Source organism: Anopheles maculipalpis, chromosome X, assembly GCF_943734695.1.
Source record: "Anopheles maculipalpis chromosome X, idAnoMacuDA_375_x, whole genome shotgun sequence".
Classification (NCBI taxonomy): Eukaryota; Metazoa; Arthropoda; class Insecta; order Diptera; family Culicidae; genus Anopheles; species Anopheles maculipalpis.
This window is the reverse complement of record NC_064870.1, coordinates 3,438,927-3,454,788: the sequence shown is the minus strand read 5'-3', so window position 1 is coordinate 3,454,788 and position 15,862 is coordinate 3,438,927. Positions and strand designations below refer to the sequence as shown.

The 15,862-nt window shown below is 50.1% G+C and overlaps 4 protein-coding genes across 4 annotated transcripts in view; 2 read left to right on the top strand and 2 right to left on the bottom strand.

The window, feature by feature from the left end:
* LOC126561177 (uncharacterized) overlaps positions 1-15,862 on the top strand; it is a 408,397-nt gene that overhangs the window by 9,662 nt on the left and 382,873 nt on the right. The gene's annotated exons all lie outside the window — the stretch shown is intronic.
* Positions 1-15,862, bottom strand: part of LOC126561385 (uncharacterized) — a 390,544-nt gene that overhangs the window by 341,515 nt on the left and 33,167 nt on the right. The window lies entirely within an intron of this gene.
* Positions 1-15,862, bottom strand: part of LOC126557347 (lysophosphatidylcholine acyltransferase-like) — a 238,922-nt gene that overhangs the window by 216,305 nt on the left and 6,755 nt on the right. The window lies entirely within an intron of this gene.
* On the top strand, positions 13,869-15,813 carry LOC126558454 (mediator of RNA polymerase II transcription subunit 15-like). The gene has a single exon (XM_050214512.1). It carries the CDS (start codon positions 13,870-13,872, stop codon positions 15,796-15,798), a length of 1,929 nt encoding a protein of 642 aa, XP_050070469.1. The 5' UTR covers position 13,869; the 3' UTR covers positions 15,799-15,813.

The window sequence follows — 15,862 nt, the reverse complement described above, 5'->3', positions numbered from 1 at the left end:
TCAACCGTTGCCCTTCTGTGACACTATGGCTGAGATGTTGGATGTTTTACTTGTACACGGCTCGGCACGGTTTGCGATCGCTCCAGAGAAAACGAATCGATCAGCATACCTACCTGGAGCTCCGCAAACAGGTGTGGCACTAGCCGCTGGGTGTTCAATATGTGATTTTTCTCCATCGATCGAGTGGTCTGTCGCTCAAGCACACTCGAGCTCGATGGGCGGTGTTGAAAAGCGAACCAAGAGGAGGCGACAGAAATACATGCCCGTGGGAGTGTGAGAAACCGACGTGGGAAGATGTGAACCGGTCCGATGCTAATCCGTTTCCGAACAAGGGATGCCATGCGCAACGACCTTAACAAGCCCTTGGCACTGCAGTGGCGCGAATGCAGCGTGAGCGAGAGGATTATCCGTCGTTTCAGATTTTCGGCATCATTCGCATTCGGTCGAGCGTCATGGAGCCCATGAACTCGGGACCATTAATTGGACACTCACGCTCCGTCGCGGGTCGCGCCCTCCCTTCTCGTGTGAACGCTCGGCAGGCAGGTATGTTGCGCCGCGCAATGCCGTTAAACATTCCAACAGGGTTTCGGGTGTCAGCATCCATTTCAGCGGCCGTACGATCGCGCGCGCCCTCGTACACCCGGGCCTAAACGGGCGAAACCACGCTCATCTTCGAAATGTAATATTATTTTCACAAAGCAGCACAAGCCGCAGCCGGACTTGCAGCTAGTGAAAGTTTAATGTTACGATGCTCCGTCCCTCGCACATGCACGGACAGTAGGGCGACGGAAAAAAGAGGGAAGAGGGAAGGGGGGAACTTTAATTCGATTCGATACTCTCGAATGTTTCGTTACGATAGTTTTTGGGTGGTTTTTGGTGGTGCTGGAACCACGCAAAACCACGCGCGGTCCACAGTTAAACGTTGATTGAGGATGCTGCACAGTACGAAGCTTCTCCATCTGGTAGAAGGGTGTGTGTGTGTGCGATGCATTCCACCTAGAATTCTATTTTGGATCGGGTTCACTCGCTTCAGATTTCCGACGCGACGGGGCAGTTCCTGCGGCAGAATTCTCTCTCACTTTCTCCCGGGGAAAGGAGCAGAAATCAGCTCAGATAAATTAAAACACGTCTATAAATGATCCCATCAGGCGGTTTGAAGTTGATCCCTCGGTAGCCTACCCCTACCGGGGTTCGGTTGAGAACGCATCGATCAGGCTTACCACCAAAACCGTTCCATTCTAACGGCAGGGCCACAAAGGCACAAAGAATGCCGCCGTTGTGGGACGCATCTGTGGAAGGAACGAAACGCTGGAAACGCTGGCACACGCACCAAGAACAGAAGCCTTCAGAAGCCGATCAATAATGGAATGCTTTCCGCCCGGTTTGGGCCAGGTGCCGTCGAACCGGCACCCGAGATGAACTTCGATGACCTTTGGTTGGAAGAATTCTGTCACCTTCGGGGCGCTTCAGTAAACATCTCAACTTCCACGTCTCTTCCACAGGGGGGAGCAAAACCTCCAAGCGTCGTCGCTCGCGAGTAGTCGCACCCCCAAAATCGAACATTTCACCCTTTTTTTTTTTGTCATGCCGGGTGAGGGTTACCAACGGAATGAAAGTGAAATCGTGAAATCCTTTATGTCTTATGTCACACCAAGCATTACTTACTTGGCTGGTGGTTCCTGTGAGGTCAACGGTTTTGTCTGCTTTGCGGTGGCTTCCTGCCGACGGGTTCCAAGCCAAATGGGTACCGAAATCTCGAAATTCCTTCACATTCCTTCACCACAGCGCCCGTTGTTTAGGCGCACGGTGCTCATGTTTGGTGTGCGGAAATCTTACCAGTTGTACCTGGTGCCGTCACTTAATCAATCATAAACCCGACGATGGGGTTAAGATGTGCGGCGCTGGTGACGAGCTGCGTACATATCCACCGTGATGGTTGTACAGCTTATCGATTCGATCACAATGCTGCACGAGAGTCGTCGCGTAAGTGCGCAGATACTAACGAGTATTTAAACACCTGGCGCTCCGAACTGTGAACTATGCAGAGGGCTGTGTGCACATCGGGCCACGATTGGTCCCGAGCAGCGTATGAAGAGTTGGGCGGTGGTGCTGCATTTCCCGCAAACATTGTACAGGTAGCAGATGCTGATGATGATGCTGTCATGCAAAAAATATTTCACGACACCGAACGAAATGTTGTAAAGGGATGCTATGAAATTGGGAAAAAAGCGCCACTCGAATGCCGTACATAACAACGGGGCAAACAACAAAACAAAAAAAAGCCACGAAACCGGACACACATGTTCATGTTGGCGTGTGGAAAAATTCACACCCCAACGCAGAAAGGCTGACCGAATGGCGTGAAGCAATCCGCGTTTTTGATCGCGGTGCGTCGCCATCTCCCGCACCTAATGGGCATAATTGGCAAAAACGATCTCGAGCAGTTGGTGGGCAAACAAACAACAGCAAAAAAAAAAAAAAAATGCCTACAAAAAAGCCTAACGCGCGCACGCATCATTATGCTGCGTTGATTGCAGCCGATCAAACACTTTCGTCAGAACGGTCCAGCGTAAGATGGATTGAATGCTGAGGGGGAGGGCGAGAGGAGGGAGGGTTGCTCGTTTTCCTTCACTTTCCACGGTCACAAAGGCAGCATGAGTTATGTGTTTAGGGTGTGAAAAAGCGGCCCAAATTGTGGCAAAGAGAGATTCATTTTTGATTGAGTTTCCATCACTTTGCCGAGCGCTAGAACGCACAAAAGAGCTCAGTAGCGCATAGAGTGACGAACACGTAATTAGTTTCTTTGCGATTTTATAAATTATTTAAATAATTGCCTTGTATTTCTGCTCATGTTTTTTTTAACAAAAACCTTTGCAATTCCTTCCATTTTCCCGTAAACAAAAACCTCGTTCGAAGCAAGCTAATAAATCTCTTCTCATAAAGAAGACTTCACTCAAACACAACACTTGCCAGAATGGTTAATCGTGTGCGATTCGTTAGCAATGACAAATCCAAAGATCTCAACCAGAAATAAAAGAAACTCCCCAGGCGCACCTTCGCCCGTGTCGTGCGCCTGGCGCAGCGGGAACCATCAAATCGATCACATCCCGAAGCCCGATTCGAACCACACCCAAGCGCACGTGAACCCGTACCCCTTTTTTTTTACCACGGTGCGCGGCGGGGGGGAGGGAGGAGGGGAGGAAGCCTCCCCCGTCAACTTTCCCCTCTGCTGTTGTGCTTCGGCAGATGGCACCGATCCTCTGGAAACTGTGTGCTGCCGAAAATAAACTTGACCGGTTCGTTCCGTGCGCAGCATCGCTACGGAACGCATCGAGCACGACGGCTGCAACGAGACGGCCTATCGTTTGCGCACGCGTTTGCTCGCTCACTCGCACACACGGACACCCCCTCTCGACTTCCCACCGCGATTCGACAGGGTACCGCGTGCCTAAGCTTGCTGTGCTTTTCCCAGCAGGCGCCGATGGGAGGGCAAGGAAACGGGCGGGTTACTTACCAAGCAACAAAATCTCTCACCCACCCGGGCAACCGTTTCAGTCGAACGTTGACGTTCGCGGTGCAAGCAACGCCGAGTTCCTAGCGAAGGCAGGAAAGCCTAATATAAATTCCATCATCTTAAGACAGCCTTTGTGTGCGTGTGTGTGTGTGTGGGGGGTGGTTTGGTTTTATTTTGAGAAGGACCAAGACACGATTTGGTACGATCGGTGAGGGTTTTGTGCTTTATGGGATGTGAGCAAGCAAGCAAGAAATACGCGTACCGTTTGGTGGAGTCGAACGTTTGACATAGAACTCCGGCACTGCGCGCGCGTGTGTGTGGACAGAAAGGAACACGTGTGACCAGTGAGTGAAAATAGTTCGACAATAAGACGACGATAGACAGCTGTGTGTGTTTTTTTTTGTGCTGTATGTGAGTGAAGTTTTCCCGACATAAACTAGAAGAAACATTCCTTTCAACGTTTGCTAGAACAGCTTCATCCAGCTCAGCATCATCCTCAACGGTCTTTTCTACGGGATCAAACAGCACATCAACTCGTGCTCAACTCGAGCCAGCACCGGGCACCGGATAGCCGAGAAACGCGACTCGAAAAAGAACAGAAAAAACAACGCATCACAATGGTAAGTGGCGTAAAACCGTTCTAGAAAACGAAAGACTTCAACACGAAAAGTAAGCGACGAACCCGCCGAATTGAAATCTTTTTTCGGTTTTAGTTGTTTTGCTGTGAAGAATGTGCCTTGTTCGGGCGCAGGGGAAGCTTTATGTGTTCCTTTACCTCAACCAAACCCCCCCCCCTTCATCCCACCTTCCACACCCCCGGGTCTTGAAGAAAATGATTGCAAATGTAACCGCATCGCAAGTAATCAATTTCACGCCAGATTCGTGGCATTAATCAGTGCTGTTGCGTGCTACATTCGTCCAATTTTCATCACCTACTACCCCGTCCTCCCCCCCACCGCCCACCGACTTCACACCTTTCCACTCGTAAGGAAGTACGTTTGGCATGTTTTGCTTCCGTTTCGCGTCTTGTGGCCAGGCCACGGGCGTGAGCATTTTCTTCCCATCAATTATCGGTTGTGCACCGGTCCAGTTCTATGCCGCCGCACAGACAATTCAATCGCCCGCAGTCCCGCAGCGGAGTATGCAATAAAAACGCCACCCCCTCCCCCCCCCCCCCAAAAACCGCACAAAGCTTCCACAACCGCAACATCTCCTTCACGTTTTGCGGGTTGACATTTTGACGCAAATCGATCGCAAACGTACATGGTTTGTGCATCACCCTGCATCCCCCTCTCTCTCTCCCTCTCTCTCAAATGGGTGTTTAAATTACCGTTTTCGTGACTGTTCGTGGTGCGGAGAAAGAGCTCATTTGCTTCAGGCTTTGGAGCGCTATTTCTCGCCGCAAGCGTACCGCGTGGGAGGGGGGGAAATGATTTTCTAGAAGAAAACGATTGAACAAAAAAAAACAGAGCCACTAAATGCTTCGCCACCGGCCACGAAAGCCCTTTGAGCCAGAGTATTGATTGAGGGCAGCGAGTCCAAATCATCACGGTAGAAATTTGATGACAACGTACTGCCAGCCAGCTTCCCATTCACATTGCCTTCCGGGGGAGCACTTAATAGAGGGAGGAAAGACTCCACCTCCAGGCAACGAACCCGGTAAATCGGTTTACGTTCTTTAACGCAACCGCTACCGAACCACTGGGGGGTTGAGAAGGTTGAATCCCCGAAAACGGGTGTTTTTTTATTGTTTCTACTGTCCCTCTTCTTTCCACCATTCTTCCAGCGCTACACTAGCCGAAGTGAAGCGTCAGCTAGAAGTTCGTTGCTCGTGCAAAGACAAGTCACTTTCGTTTTCTCTTTTCTACCTTCTTTCGCTGCTCCACCGTTTGGGTAGCGATGCTGCGCGGGCTTAGCATACATTCTTCACGGTTTCTGTTGCAGCTCGTGCTCACGGGCTATTTGGGTGTTGATTTCTGGCTAGCTAGCTGCGGTTGCGCCGCAGGTTGGTTGCCATCCGCCGAAAAAAAGGGCAATCGAAAGCGGATGTTTTCGGTACATGATGCGATGGAAAACGATGGTATTTAGGTTCATCCCAAGGAAGACATTTATTGTTGGTGGTGTGTGTGTGGGTGTGTGTATTTTCCTCGTTCTTTTTTCTCAACAAGGTACCTCCCATCGTGTAGTGTGGCGAGTTAAGGGCTTTGCAGAGTGATTATGCAACAGGATGAGAAAGCTGCGCAGTTTTAATCGTGCCAGATTAGGGAAGGAACTTGAAAACTTTATTTCTTCAAACGAAATTCTGCTCTTGAATGACATCTTAGCTGAAAACACAATTTTCACAGCAGAGTAATGTCCTAAAATTTCTCCCAAAAAAAAAAGGAGTCCAACGGGCCCTAGACGGTTGCAGTGGGCTGTAATGCTTTAATGAAATAACATCGAAATGTAGCTCCCTCACCCCCCCCCCCCCCCCAACCATCTTCTTTTCTTATTATTACTATTCTTTTTCCGTGACGGACGCTCAAAACACAGCCCAGCACATCTCAATCGCATAATTAGCGCGAGTTGCGGGTGCGAGCGTGCGCGCTCGCAGCGAAAAGGTCAGGCCCGAAGCCCGGCTGGCGTACTTGCGCGCACAGTGTCGTAATGCGTGCGCACCCTCCCGGGACTCCAGCCCGGACCGATTGTTGTTTTTTTTTCGGAATTGACGTGACGTTTGAGACGCTTTTGTCCAACGCGCACGCCCTGGCAATGGAAGAAAGAAGCAAAACAAAGAGCGAGCAACCCGCTGATCGGGTTGGAAAATGTGTGAAAATGTGCACGCGTTGGCAGGCAAGTGGTTCGTTGGGATGTGTTACAGATGGATGATGGATGTGCTTCGAGTTTGGTTGGACTTATTTTTAAGGGGCGAATTTCCGAGATGAATTTTCATCCGTTGCTGAAATACTGTCCACTTTATCAGGAGCAAAGCCCGAAAATGGCTAAGTTCGCCTCGGAAGCTGTGCGTCTCTATACTAGATGAAGCTTTCCTGGGAAAAATATTTTTGAGATATGGGTGAAATCGTATCAGAAAACAAGTTTCAATTTCGAAACTGAATTGAAGAAGGACCTGCTCGATCGTAATCGAAAGCGTGAGCAATTCCACCCAACGTGGCAGACAACAAAAAGAAGCGGAAAACAAACATGAGGAGAAATTTTCCCCAATGACGGTGCAGTTTGTGCCTTGGGTCAGTCTACCAAAAACTCGTTGGATTTTTGTGGAGCAACGGCCGTGTTTCGGTTTTTCATTCTAAACCTCACCATTTCTGGCATCGGCCGAGCGGGATGTAGTGGAGAAAGTTACGTATCGACCGGTGTTGGTGTTCACCCACCAACGAATTCTTGCACCCATTAAGCGGTACGTGCAGTGGGGAGCCTGGAGTGACCGTGGGAACGAATTTCCAGCGAACCGAAAGCGAACGAGCGAGAAAGAAGGACAAGGAAAGGGTAGAATGAAAACAAAATTTCGAATTCACACACACACACACACAGCTGGAATTGGAAATTTTTCCTACCACGATACCCTACAATCCCCATCCCTTCTTGTTGAGAACGGTTGTTGGATCGATAATGATCAAAATATGGCTATTCAAGTCGGGCAAGCGTTTGAGGTCGCCTGAATGAAGTAGCGAAGCAAAGAGTGTAGACATCCTGCTTGAAGCAAACCCCCCCCCCCCTCCTTCCCTTCGCTTCAACGCTTCGAACACAACTTCCATTTTCTCGGCACGACCTTGATCCAGCTTAAAAGTGTTTATTTACCACCACCAGGCGTGGCACACCCTTCGGCTGCCTGTAAAATGTCAGAATTTGCTTTGCAGCAGGGTAACAAACGGGCATAGGGATGGGAGGAGATTGGTTTCCTTCACCCTTCTCCTTTGGTCGTATACAAATACGCGCGGAGAAAGTGAGTGAGCTCCACCACCGACAGTGTCCACGGGGGAAAGAATCAAATTTGTGTCACAATGTTGGATGGCGGAATGCTCAATGTCAATGACCGACGAAAGAAGCAGGATAGTGGCGAGAGTTATCGAGCATTATCGAGCAAGGTGCTGGAAATTCTGAAGACGCTTCCACTACCGTTCCAAACCATCAACTTTCAATTTCGTTGTGGGAAAAATCTGGCGAAGATTTTCAAAGTCCAATTTGCCGAATCTGTCGTCAAACAATATCTCGAGAGGGAGCTCCCCATCCCGTGTGTGTCTCAGCTCATCGGCAAACCTTACAAACCACCCAGAAAGCGGCCTCGGCACTCATCCATGAATATATTTGTTCAACCATTTCCTGTCAGCGTCTTCCGAACATCCGGCACTGGTTGTGGACATTTCAAATTAGCATTAAAAAAAAAAAAACGCGGCCCCGAGAGCGTATGCGTCTGTGTGCGACAATATAAACCTAGAGTACGCGGGACGGCGAAAGTACAACTCTATATATCGGTTGTCTGGGAAGGATACCGCTGGGGATCAGGGATCTGGGAAGTAGAGGAGAAAGTTTCAGTGAAGACGACACGCGTGTGTGTCGTGTAATGTAGGCGGCGAAATTACGAAAGATCCGGGAGGGAAGTTGTTCCTTTGGCTTTTTTTTGGGGAGGACGAGTTTTCGTGTGTGATTCGCTTGTCCGGTAATTGAAGATGCGCGAATAATTCCAACAGCCTAGAGAGTCGCGAGAGATGGCTGTGTTTGGGAAGAAACAGACACCAGAGAGCCTTGGCTTTCTCGCACCTTCTCTGCCCGGTGCAGTTTGGGGTGGATGGAGCGCTCCCGGAGGAGTTCCTGTCAGTGGGTTGACATCAAAGTGGATGAAAAAAAAAACAACAGGGACGCGGGGTCACGTTCGACTCGGGCATGAAAATGTCAAACACCGAAACGCCTTGCAGCTTGAGGGATGGAGGACTGGCTAAATAGGCAATATACGGTGCGGTAATACGGTGAAGCAGAACCTCGAGTGCCTCCAGTGCCGGGACAAGACTACTTCAGGAAGGGGTGGTCCCAGGGCTACCGGGAATGCAATGCCGAGGGCTCGTACGATCGAGTGCGCTTGAAGATGTTCGACCTCACCACCAATGTACGGTGATGCTCGTAAAGTTTATCTTATACCTTCATCCTGCGGTTTGGACCGGCTGAGGAAAGTGGGCTCTTTAAATCAGCCTCACCCCAAAAGGGGATTACGACTCGGGACGGTGAATGCTGGTTTGTACCTTTTTTTGTTGTTGATATTTTGCCTTCCCTCCCACGGGGTCACCGGGGGGAGGTTCGTAGTTTCGTGTCCACTTTTTTCATCTGCTTCTTCCTTTTTTTTTTTGCTTTGCGCCCAGTAAATGCAGAGGTAATTAAGGTAGGTTTCGATCAGGTTTCGGAGCACGGTTTGTGTGTGAATTATGAACTACTTTAGGGGTGGGGATTAAGAGTTACAAAAGCCTTGTCATTAGTTTAAGCTTAATATCATCGGCCTACTCATCTATTTGCTCACGATCTCTATAAGTCGCTGGAAGTACCCTTTTTTGGAGCTGAGCAGGCTATTCGGAGGAGTAGAGCGAACGCTTCTTCATCTTCACTTGCAAGACTAGAGTAGAGTCAATGCTCCAGAACTAATCAAGAAGAATCCAGCACACCAACTCAAATCTCTAATCCTCACTGCATCACCACACGCTGGACCTGCCGGGAAAGGGTTTCAACAAAACAACAACTTTCACTTCAGCCCAAACGCGCACTCGCGCACGCAACGCAATTTTCGGTTTGAAATTCAAAACAAATCGAATTCGAGTTTTAATGGCAAAACAAACATATAAAACGCATCTCCCGCATATCTTCGGTGCTCTCCACGCCAGCACACATGTAGGCCCAACGTAACTACCCTTCCCTCCTCCGCCGGGAGAAGCCGTTTGATGCGAGCAGATGCGCATTAGTAACGTGGCGTCCGTAACCGAGTGTCTTAGACTTTTTTTCCATCCAATTTCATAACCGGCTGCACGATGCTTTTCCGTTTGCGCGTCTGCTGGCGGGAAGCTGTATGTTTCATTGCGTCTAAATATTTATGTGTGAATCCCAAACCCTTGCCCCCTACCGCTGCTCTCTCTCTCTCTCTCTCTCTCTCTCTTTTCTGGGGTTGGATTCGCGTGCATCAAATGTATGCGCCCACATGCGCCACGCGGCCACGATGTGGAACGTTCGGTTTGGTGCGCGAAACACCACGTGGATCATAAACAGCTCGTTAAAAATTAGTGCCGGGCTCAGGACACTACTGGCGGTGTTGGATGGGGTTTTCCATCTTGTATCTGTGTGTGTGCTTTTTTCTTCTTACTTCTGTCGGTGACGTAAGCGGTGCACAATAAATCAAAATCAATCACCAGCCACGAGCCCGCTAACCCGCAGTGTGCCGGGGGCAGATGTCCCGCAGCATAACGGAGAAGGAAGAAACTTTCCCACCGAGTACACGACACACAACACACGGGGGAGACATCTCGACAAGCACCCGTAGCACCCGAACACTGTGAATTATGATAATAACAGTCATAATAAAGTGAGCTATGCGCACTGGGTGTGGTGGTGTTGATCCCGCGTGGTATGTAAGTTGCGGGTGGCTATGATTGTGTTGATGGAGGCCTTTTTTTTTTCCTCTTCTACTGCACATGCTTGACCCCGGAAAGTTCGCTGGGAAATCTTACTGACCACTGCAGGGTAAAATGGCTAACACTTTTGACATTTTGACAGCGCACAAGCTGGAGAAACGTGTCCCTCATCTGGCACGATCTTTTTTAAAAAAAACACACAAGCACACACACAAATGCGCGCCCATGGACTCGTGCAAAATGAAAGAAATAGTCTCTTCCTTCAAGACAACAGTCACACCCACCACTGCTCGACTACTTTCCCCAATCAATCGACACGTTTCGCTTGACAAGTAACGTAAACAAACCAGCCGCCGCCGACCGCCGCCTAACAAATAATGACAGGTAATGAAGCTTTAATACATCAGCGATTGCCACGGTGTCGGCGTGTGCCACGAAATCTTATAGTCAAACCGCGGCACCGCGGTGATTTATTACCTAATGAAGGAATTATCTAACGAGGGCTCCTTCGTTTGTTTAGCTTTGCATGGCGAGACTTACACGCGCGCTACTACCCTGCAGACGTCAAAAGAACTAGAAAAGATAACAGCAAAAAAAAATGCATCACACTCAAGTAGAGTCATCTCTAGATCACAGCACACGCGTCAGTAGTTGAAGCACCCGGTGGAAAAGTGTAACATCTATCGATGGAGCGTTAATTGAGCTGGAGGTACGTGTGTGTGTGTCTGCTGCGTGTGCTACCGACGTTATCTCATAGGATTTTTTTTGTTGCCGTGAGAGGGGAGGTGGGGGGCAGGGGGTAAATGTGGAGCGTCAGCTTTTGCTAACCTCCTCAACCCGATCGATGCGGACCACGCGCCGGTGTGGAAATGGAGATCGAGCAGCAACAAAATCATAATGGCGTAAGGCGAACGACGATAAACCCTGATGCGAGATGCAGTGTTTGTAAATAGTAGCGTAATTATGGCAGCATTCAGCACACACACACAAAACCAGCGGGGTTTTTCTTCAGGCGGTGAAGATTGTCCTCAGGTCTTCCAGGGCCAGCTCTATTCTAGTATGATTGATTGATATTACAATGTATGCACTATGGAGCAGTAGGAAGAGTTCGGTTCGATTACTAAAACGTCAAAACTACAAACTTGGATCGAGTTTGATTGCCATTGATTTCTCTCGAAATGTTTAACGGGGTTTGGCAGCTGAGCTTGCCTGTAACGCCGACGTATCGCACCGGAAGCAGCCGAAACGAGGCACACCATTGATGAAGCCACAACCATTTAATCCTACCAGGAAGATAAACGTAATCATTAATCGAACCGCTCGATCTTGCTTCCCCATCTTCTTCTGTCTTGGCACGCTTTCGCTTTTCTTTGCGGGAGAAAGTAGCATCCCGAACGCGCATCTTCCCATATGCTTCCAAACCATTCCAGCTGCGGTTAGTATCGAACCTCGATCGCACGATGGAAACCCAGCACAGCCGTTTGATCCATACCACACAATAGCAGCTACCTGCTGCTGCTGCTGGTGCTGCCGGCTCGCATGCATGCAGGCTCGTGGTGCTGCTGCTGTTCATGTTCACGTTACCATCTTCCCGAACGATTTCGGTAACCAGGAAGTAGTACGGAAATTTATTGAAATAAAAAAAAAAGAAGAAATTTCTCGAGTAGAGTCGACCGAACTGTTGTCGATTTTCGACGACGACTTACGTAAAAAAAAAAAAACACGGATCCATTCCAAGTGGGAGGCAATGGTTGCAGTGTGAGGTTAAATTTGAATACAATCAATGAGTCCCCCCGGTGTGCCGCTTCGGCGTAGATATCACCCCGAGTTGACGGTGAAGTTATCACTGGCTTGCTGTTCCACTTACCGGTCAGAGTTCGCGCCGTGTTTGCGGCTTTTTGCCCAAGTCCCATACATACCGGGTGCCATTTTCGCAGATGGACGATGATGGTACCACAATCGTTGCCCGGGGGGGTGATAATTTATCACCACCTTTTACCCGAAGCTAAGCAAATACATCCGCTTATTGAGGAGGTGTGAGTGGTTCGTTTAAAAAGACGGACGACCGAATACTTGGAACCGTTGGAAAGTGGGGATGTTGATGCTCGGTAATGGCGGAAACGGTAAGTCAACATTATACTCCCAGTTTTCTTTTCGCCAATAAAGTTGTGTGCGGGTCTGTGGTGGTCGGGCCAACAGACAAGAGACATTTAAAACAGCGATATTTTCGATTTCTTTTCTAACCCCAATCAAGCTATGCTTTGTTAAGGAGAGAAGCGTTGCTTTCGCGGCCAAAGCCAAACAAAAAGCGTAAAGGAAACAAAGTTCGCAACGTCATTATGATTGTTGCATGAAGCGTATACTTACTGCGCCATAGTTTTGAACCATTTGCGGTGTGACTTGATGTTTGATGGTTAAGCTTAGGCTACACAGACCACAGCACGGGAGTGATCCGCAATCGATGAACTCGCTAGTCATCATCGAAACCCATAATTTGTCCGGACTGAGGTGGTCTGTCACAAGAAAATAAAAAAAAAACGCACCGAAATTCTCACCGACGTACAGTGTCTGCTTTTTTTTTGCAATCTTAACCATTTGACCCTACAAAAATAGTCCCGATGCTTCGCTCTCCCCCTTCAAGCACACCATTTTGATACACACAAATTTGGCACCGAGACTTCACCGGGACCAACCGAACGTATCGCTTATTCAGTGGGAAAATGATAAGGTATCCAATAAGGTATAGTTCATCACAGACAATAACGGTGTGCCAGATAATCGTATTACTCTCCCAGCACTGTCAAAACTAGCTGCTCGCGGGATGGTTCACTTGCACGAGCCATTCGGCGGATTTCGCGTCCATAGCCCAGACTGGCCGTCCGGGAGGTTAATGCGAGGTATTAGCATTTTTGACGTTTGCTGTTGGGACCTACTACTTACCCAGAGTGCTCTGCTGCTTGTTGCGAAAGTGTTGGAACTGATATAAAGATGATGGTGTCGCTCGTGTCTGGTACGAAATTATCATAAGTTGCCAGTATCGTGTGCGATAGTTAAGATAAACCACTTTCAGACTATAAACTGAGTTTGGTTGCAATCTGACCGTTGATCAGCAAAAATTAAAACCCATCAACAGCACGTTTGCTTAATGATAAGATTGGGTTAAAGCTTCGAAGAAGCTTTCGGCAGCACTTCAATCCATCAATATCTACAGCAGTAGCAGAGCTGCCACTACCAAAAACCGGGTTTTAAAATGGCGGATGATATAATCTTGCTGCACGCAAAGCAACGATCCAATCCGATCGACGTCGCTGAGATAAAGTCACCCAAGGGGGGGGGGGGTCTACAAAGGGGAAGAAAAGATTCTCATTAAGCAACCAGTATCCCTACCGAAGCCATCTTTACGCATCTTTTTTCTCGGCCAGGGCGGTTTTGTTTTTCTCCTGTAGATTTTTGGAAGATATGGAAAACCGGGAAGATGCCGTGTACTACACACCGCAAAGGAACAAGACGCACGTTTTCGGCATGCGCACGCAACTGTTGGTGGGCACTGAGCCTTTTCTTCTTCACTGGTTGACGGACGGACGGATTCAATTTTCATCTTGAGCCTCATCACAATCACACCCTCCGTGAGAACTGCGTGCCATTTTACGGTTGCGAATGTTGTTTTGTGTGTTGTTTTTTTTTCATCTCATTTTTTTCCAAGACCATGGCGTGTGATTTTTTTGGTTGCCTTTTCCACCACTTTTCCAGATGGTCCGACCGCTGCTGCTGGTGGGAGTGTTGCTGACGGTGGTCATCGCGGTGACAGCAAAGGAGGGTACGGCGGAGCGGAAGCTGAACATCGATCCAGCCCTGCGCAAAGCGCTGCTGCGTGCCTTACGTCACCTGAAGGAGCGCCAGGAGGAGGAAAAGCAGGAACAGCTGCTCGGCGATGCGAACACGACGGAGGAAAACTTTGCTACCACCATCTTGGACGAACTGCTCGAGGAGAGTACGGTGGCGGAGGGTGAGGCGCGGGCTCGCGACACGTCCGCCGTTGACTACCACACGTATGTGGCTAACGCGCAGGAAGATGATCGTGACACGATCGAGGGTGAGGTAGAGCAGCGGGACACGGGTGCGGTAACGGTTGGGTCGGCGGATGCGAACGAAATCATCAAGACGATTATTATCGCGAAACCGAAACCGGCACTGATTGTACCGAAGCTCGAGTCCGAGAACGAGATCGTGCCTCAGGTGGATCAGAGCACTACCGAAGCGCCACTACCGGTCACTAGCAGCACTACGCAGCAAGCTCCTGCTTCCACAACGACAGCAATTCCCGTACCAACTACACCGGCACCGACCCACAACGAGGATGGTGAGAATATTGAGCAGGTTAAATCGGAAGATGTCAAGATATTCCAGGCCCCGCTCGTAGCTGCGTTCACCGTGCAGCAAGACCAGCTGGGGGTTTCGCGCAACGTCATCCCACTGCTCCAAACGCCTCCCAAGCAGAAAACACCCGGTACTGCCGACTTTAAACCGTCGCCAGTGATCCTACCGGTAGGAGCAGCGGCCTCGGCCGTCGCTACACCCGTTGCTACTGTGCCGCTTCTTCAGATCCAAGCTGTCCCATCCACGCAGCCACTGCTCGCACCTCTTGTACCGGCGCCGCCCATCAGCCTGAGCACACGAGCGCTCGAGGAGAAGACACGTCAACTCGAGCAACAGCTAATAGCGCTGCAAAACCAGCAGCGTGCGCAGGAGCAGCTACTACGCGCCAAGATCCAACAGGAGCAAGCCATCATCCAGCAGCAGCAGCAACAGTTGCAGCAGCAGAAGCAACGCCTCGAAGAGGAAACGCGTCTCCGCATACAACGGTTCGAGCAGGAGCAGCGTCTCTTCCGACAGCAGCAGCAGCAGTTCCAGCAGCAGCAACAGTTCCAGCAACAGCCACCCTCCACGATACAGCTGCCTCCGTTCAAGCCGCAGCCGCTACCCCTGCAGCAACAGCAGCCCGCCCCACAGCCAACCTTCGTGCAGGAGTTGCCCCGACCCGGACCGGCGGTACAGTTCATCCCGAGCGTTAGTCTACCGGGCGGCAAACCGATCCCGATCTCGGTGGAGCAGCAGCTTCCCTTCAAGGAAGCCGTCGACTTCCAACCACAACAGCCGCCACAGCAGCAACAGCAACAACAACAGGGACCCAAAACGACCACCTCCATCGAGCAGGTGAAGGCCATCAGCCAACCGCCCCAACTCGCCCGTGAACAGGCACTCCCGCTCAAGCCCTTCCAGCCATTCAATCTGTTCCCAGTGCTGCCACCGCTACTGCTGGGACCGAACCAGTTCGATCAGCAGCTGCCACCGCTGCAGCAACGTAATCGCGTCTTCCGCCAGGAACCGGGCACCGGTAATTTCGGCCTTAACGTTGCACCACCTCAGCAACAGCAGCAGCTACCCTTCCGCCCATCGCAACCGGTCGCGTTCAATGGCCAACAGGCGGGTTCGCTGAGCGATAGCCAGAACCTGCAGAATCTGCTCTTCCAGTCTGGCATCACGTCCCGCTCGGCGGAAGATTTCAACATCATCACGAAGGTGCTCGCCCTCAACCATGGCATCCCGCAGGCATCGTCCCAGCGCATGTTCGCCAAACTGAGCCCCGACCAGCAACGGCAGCTGTTGTTCCGAAAGTGAGCGCCCAAGCACTCACAAACTAGAACTTCCGTTCTCTTTCCCCAACCTCCTAGAAAAACCATAC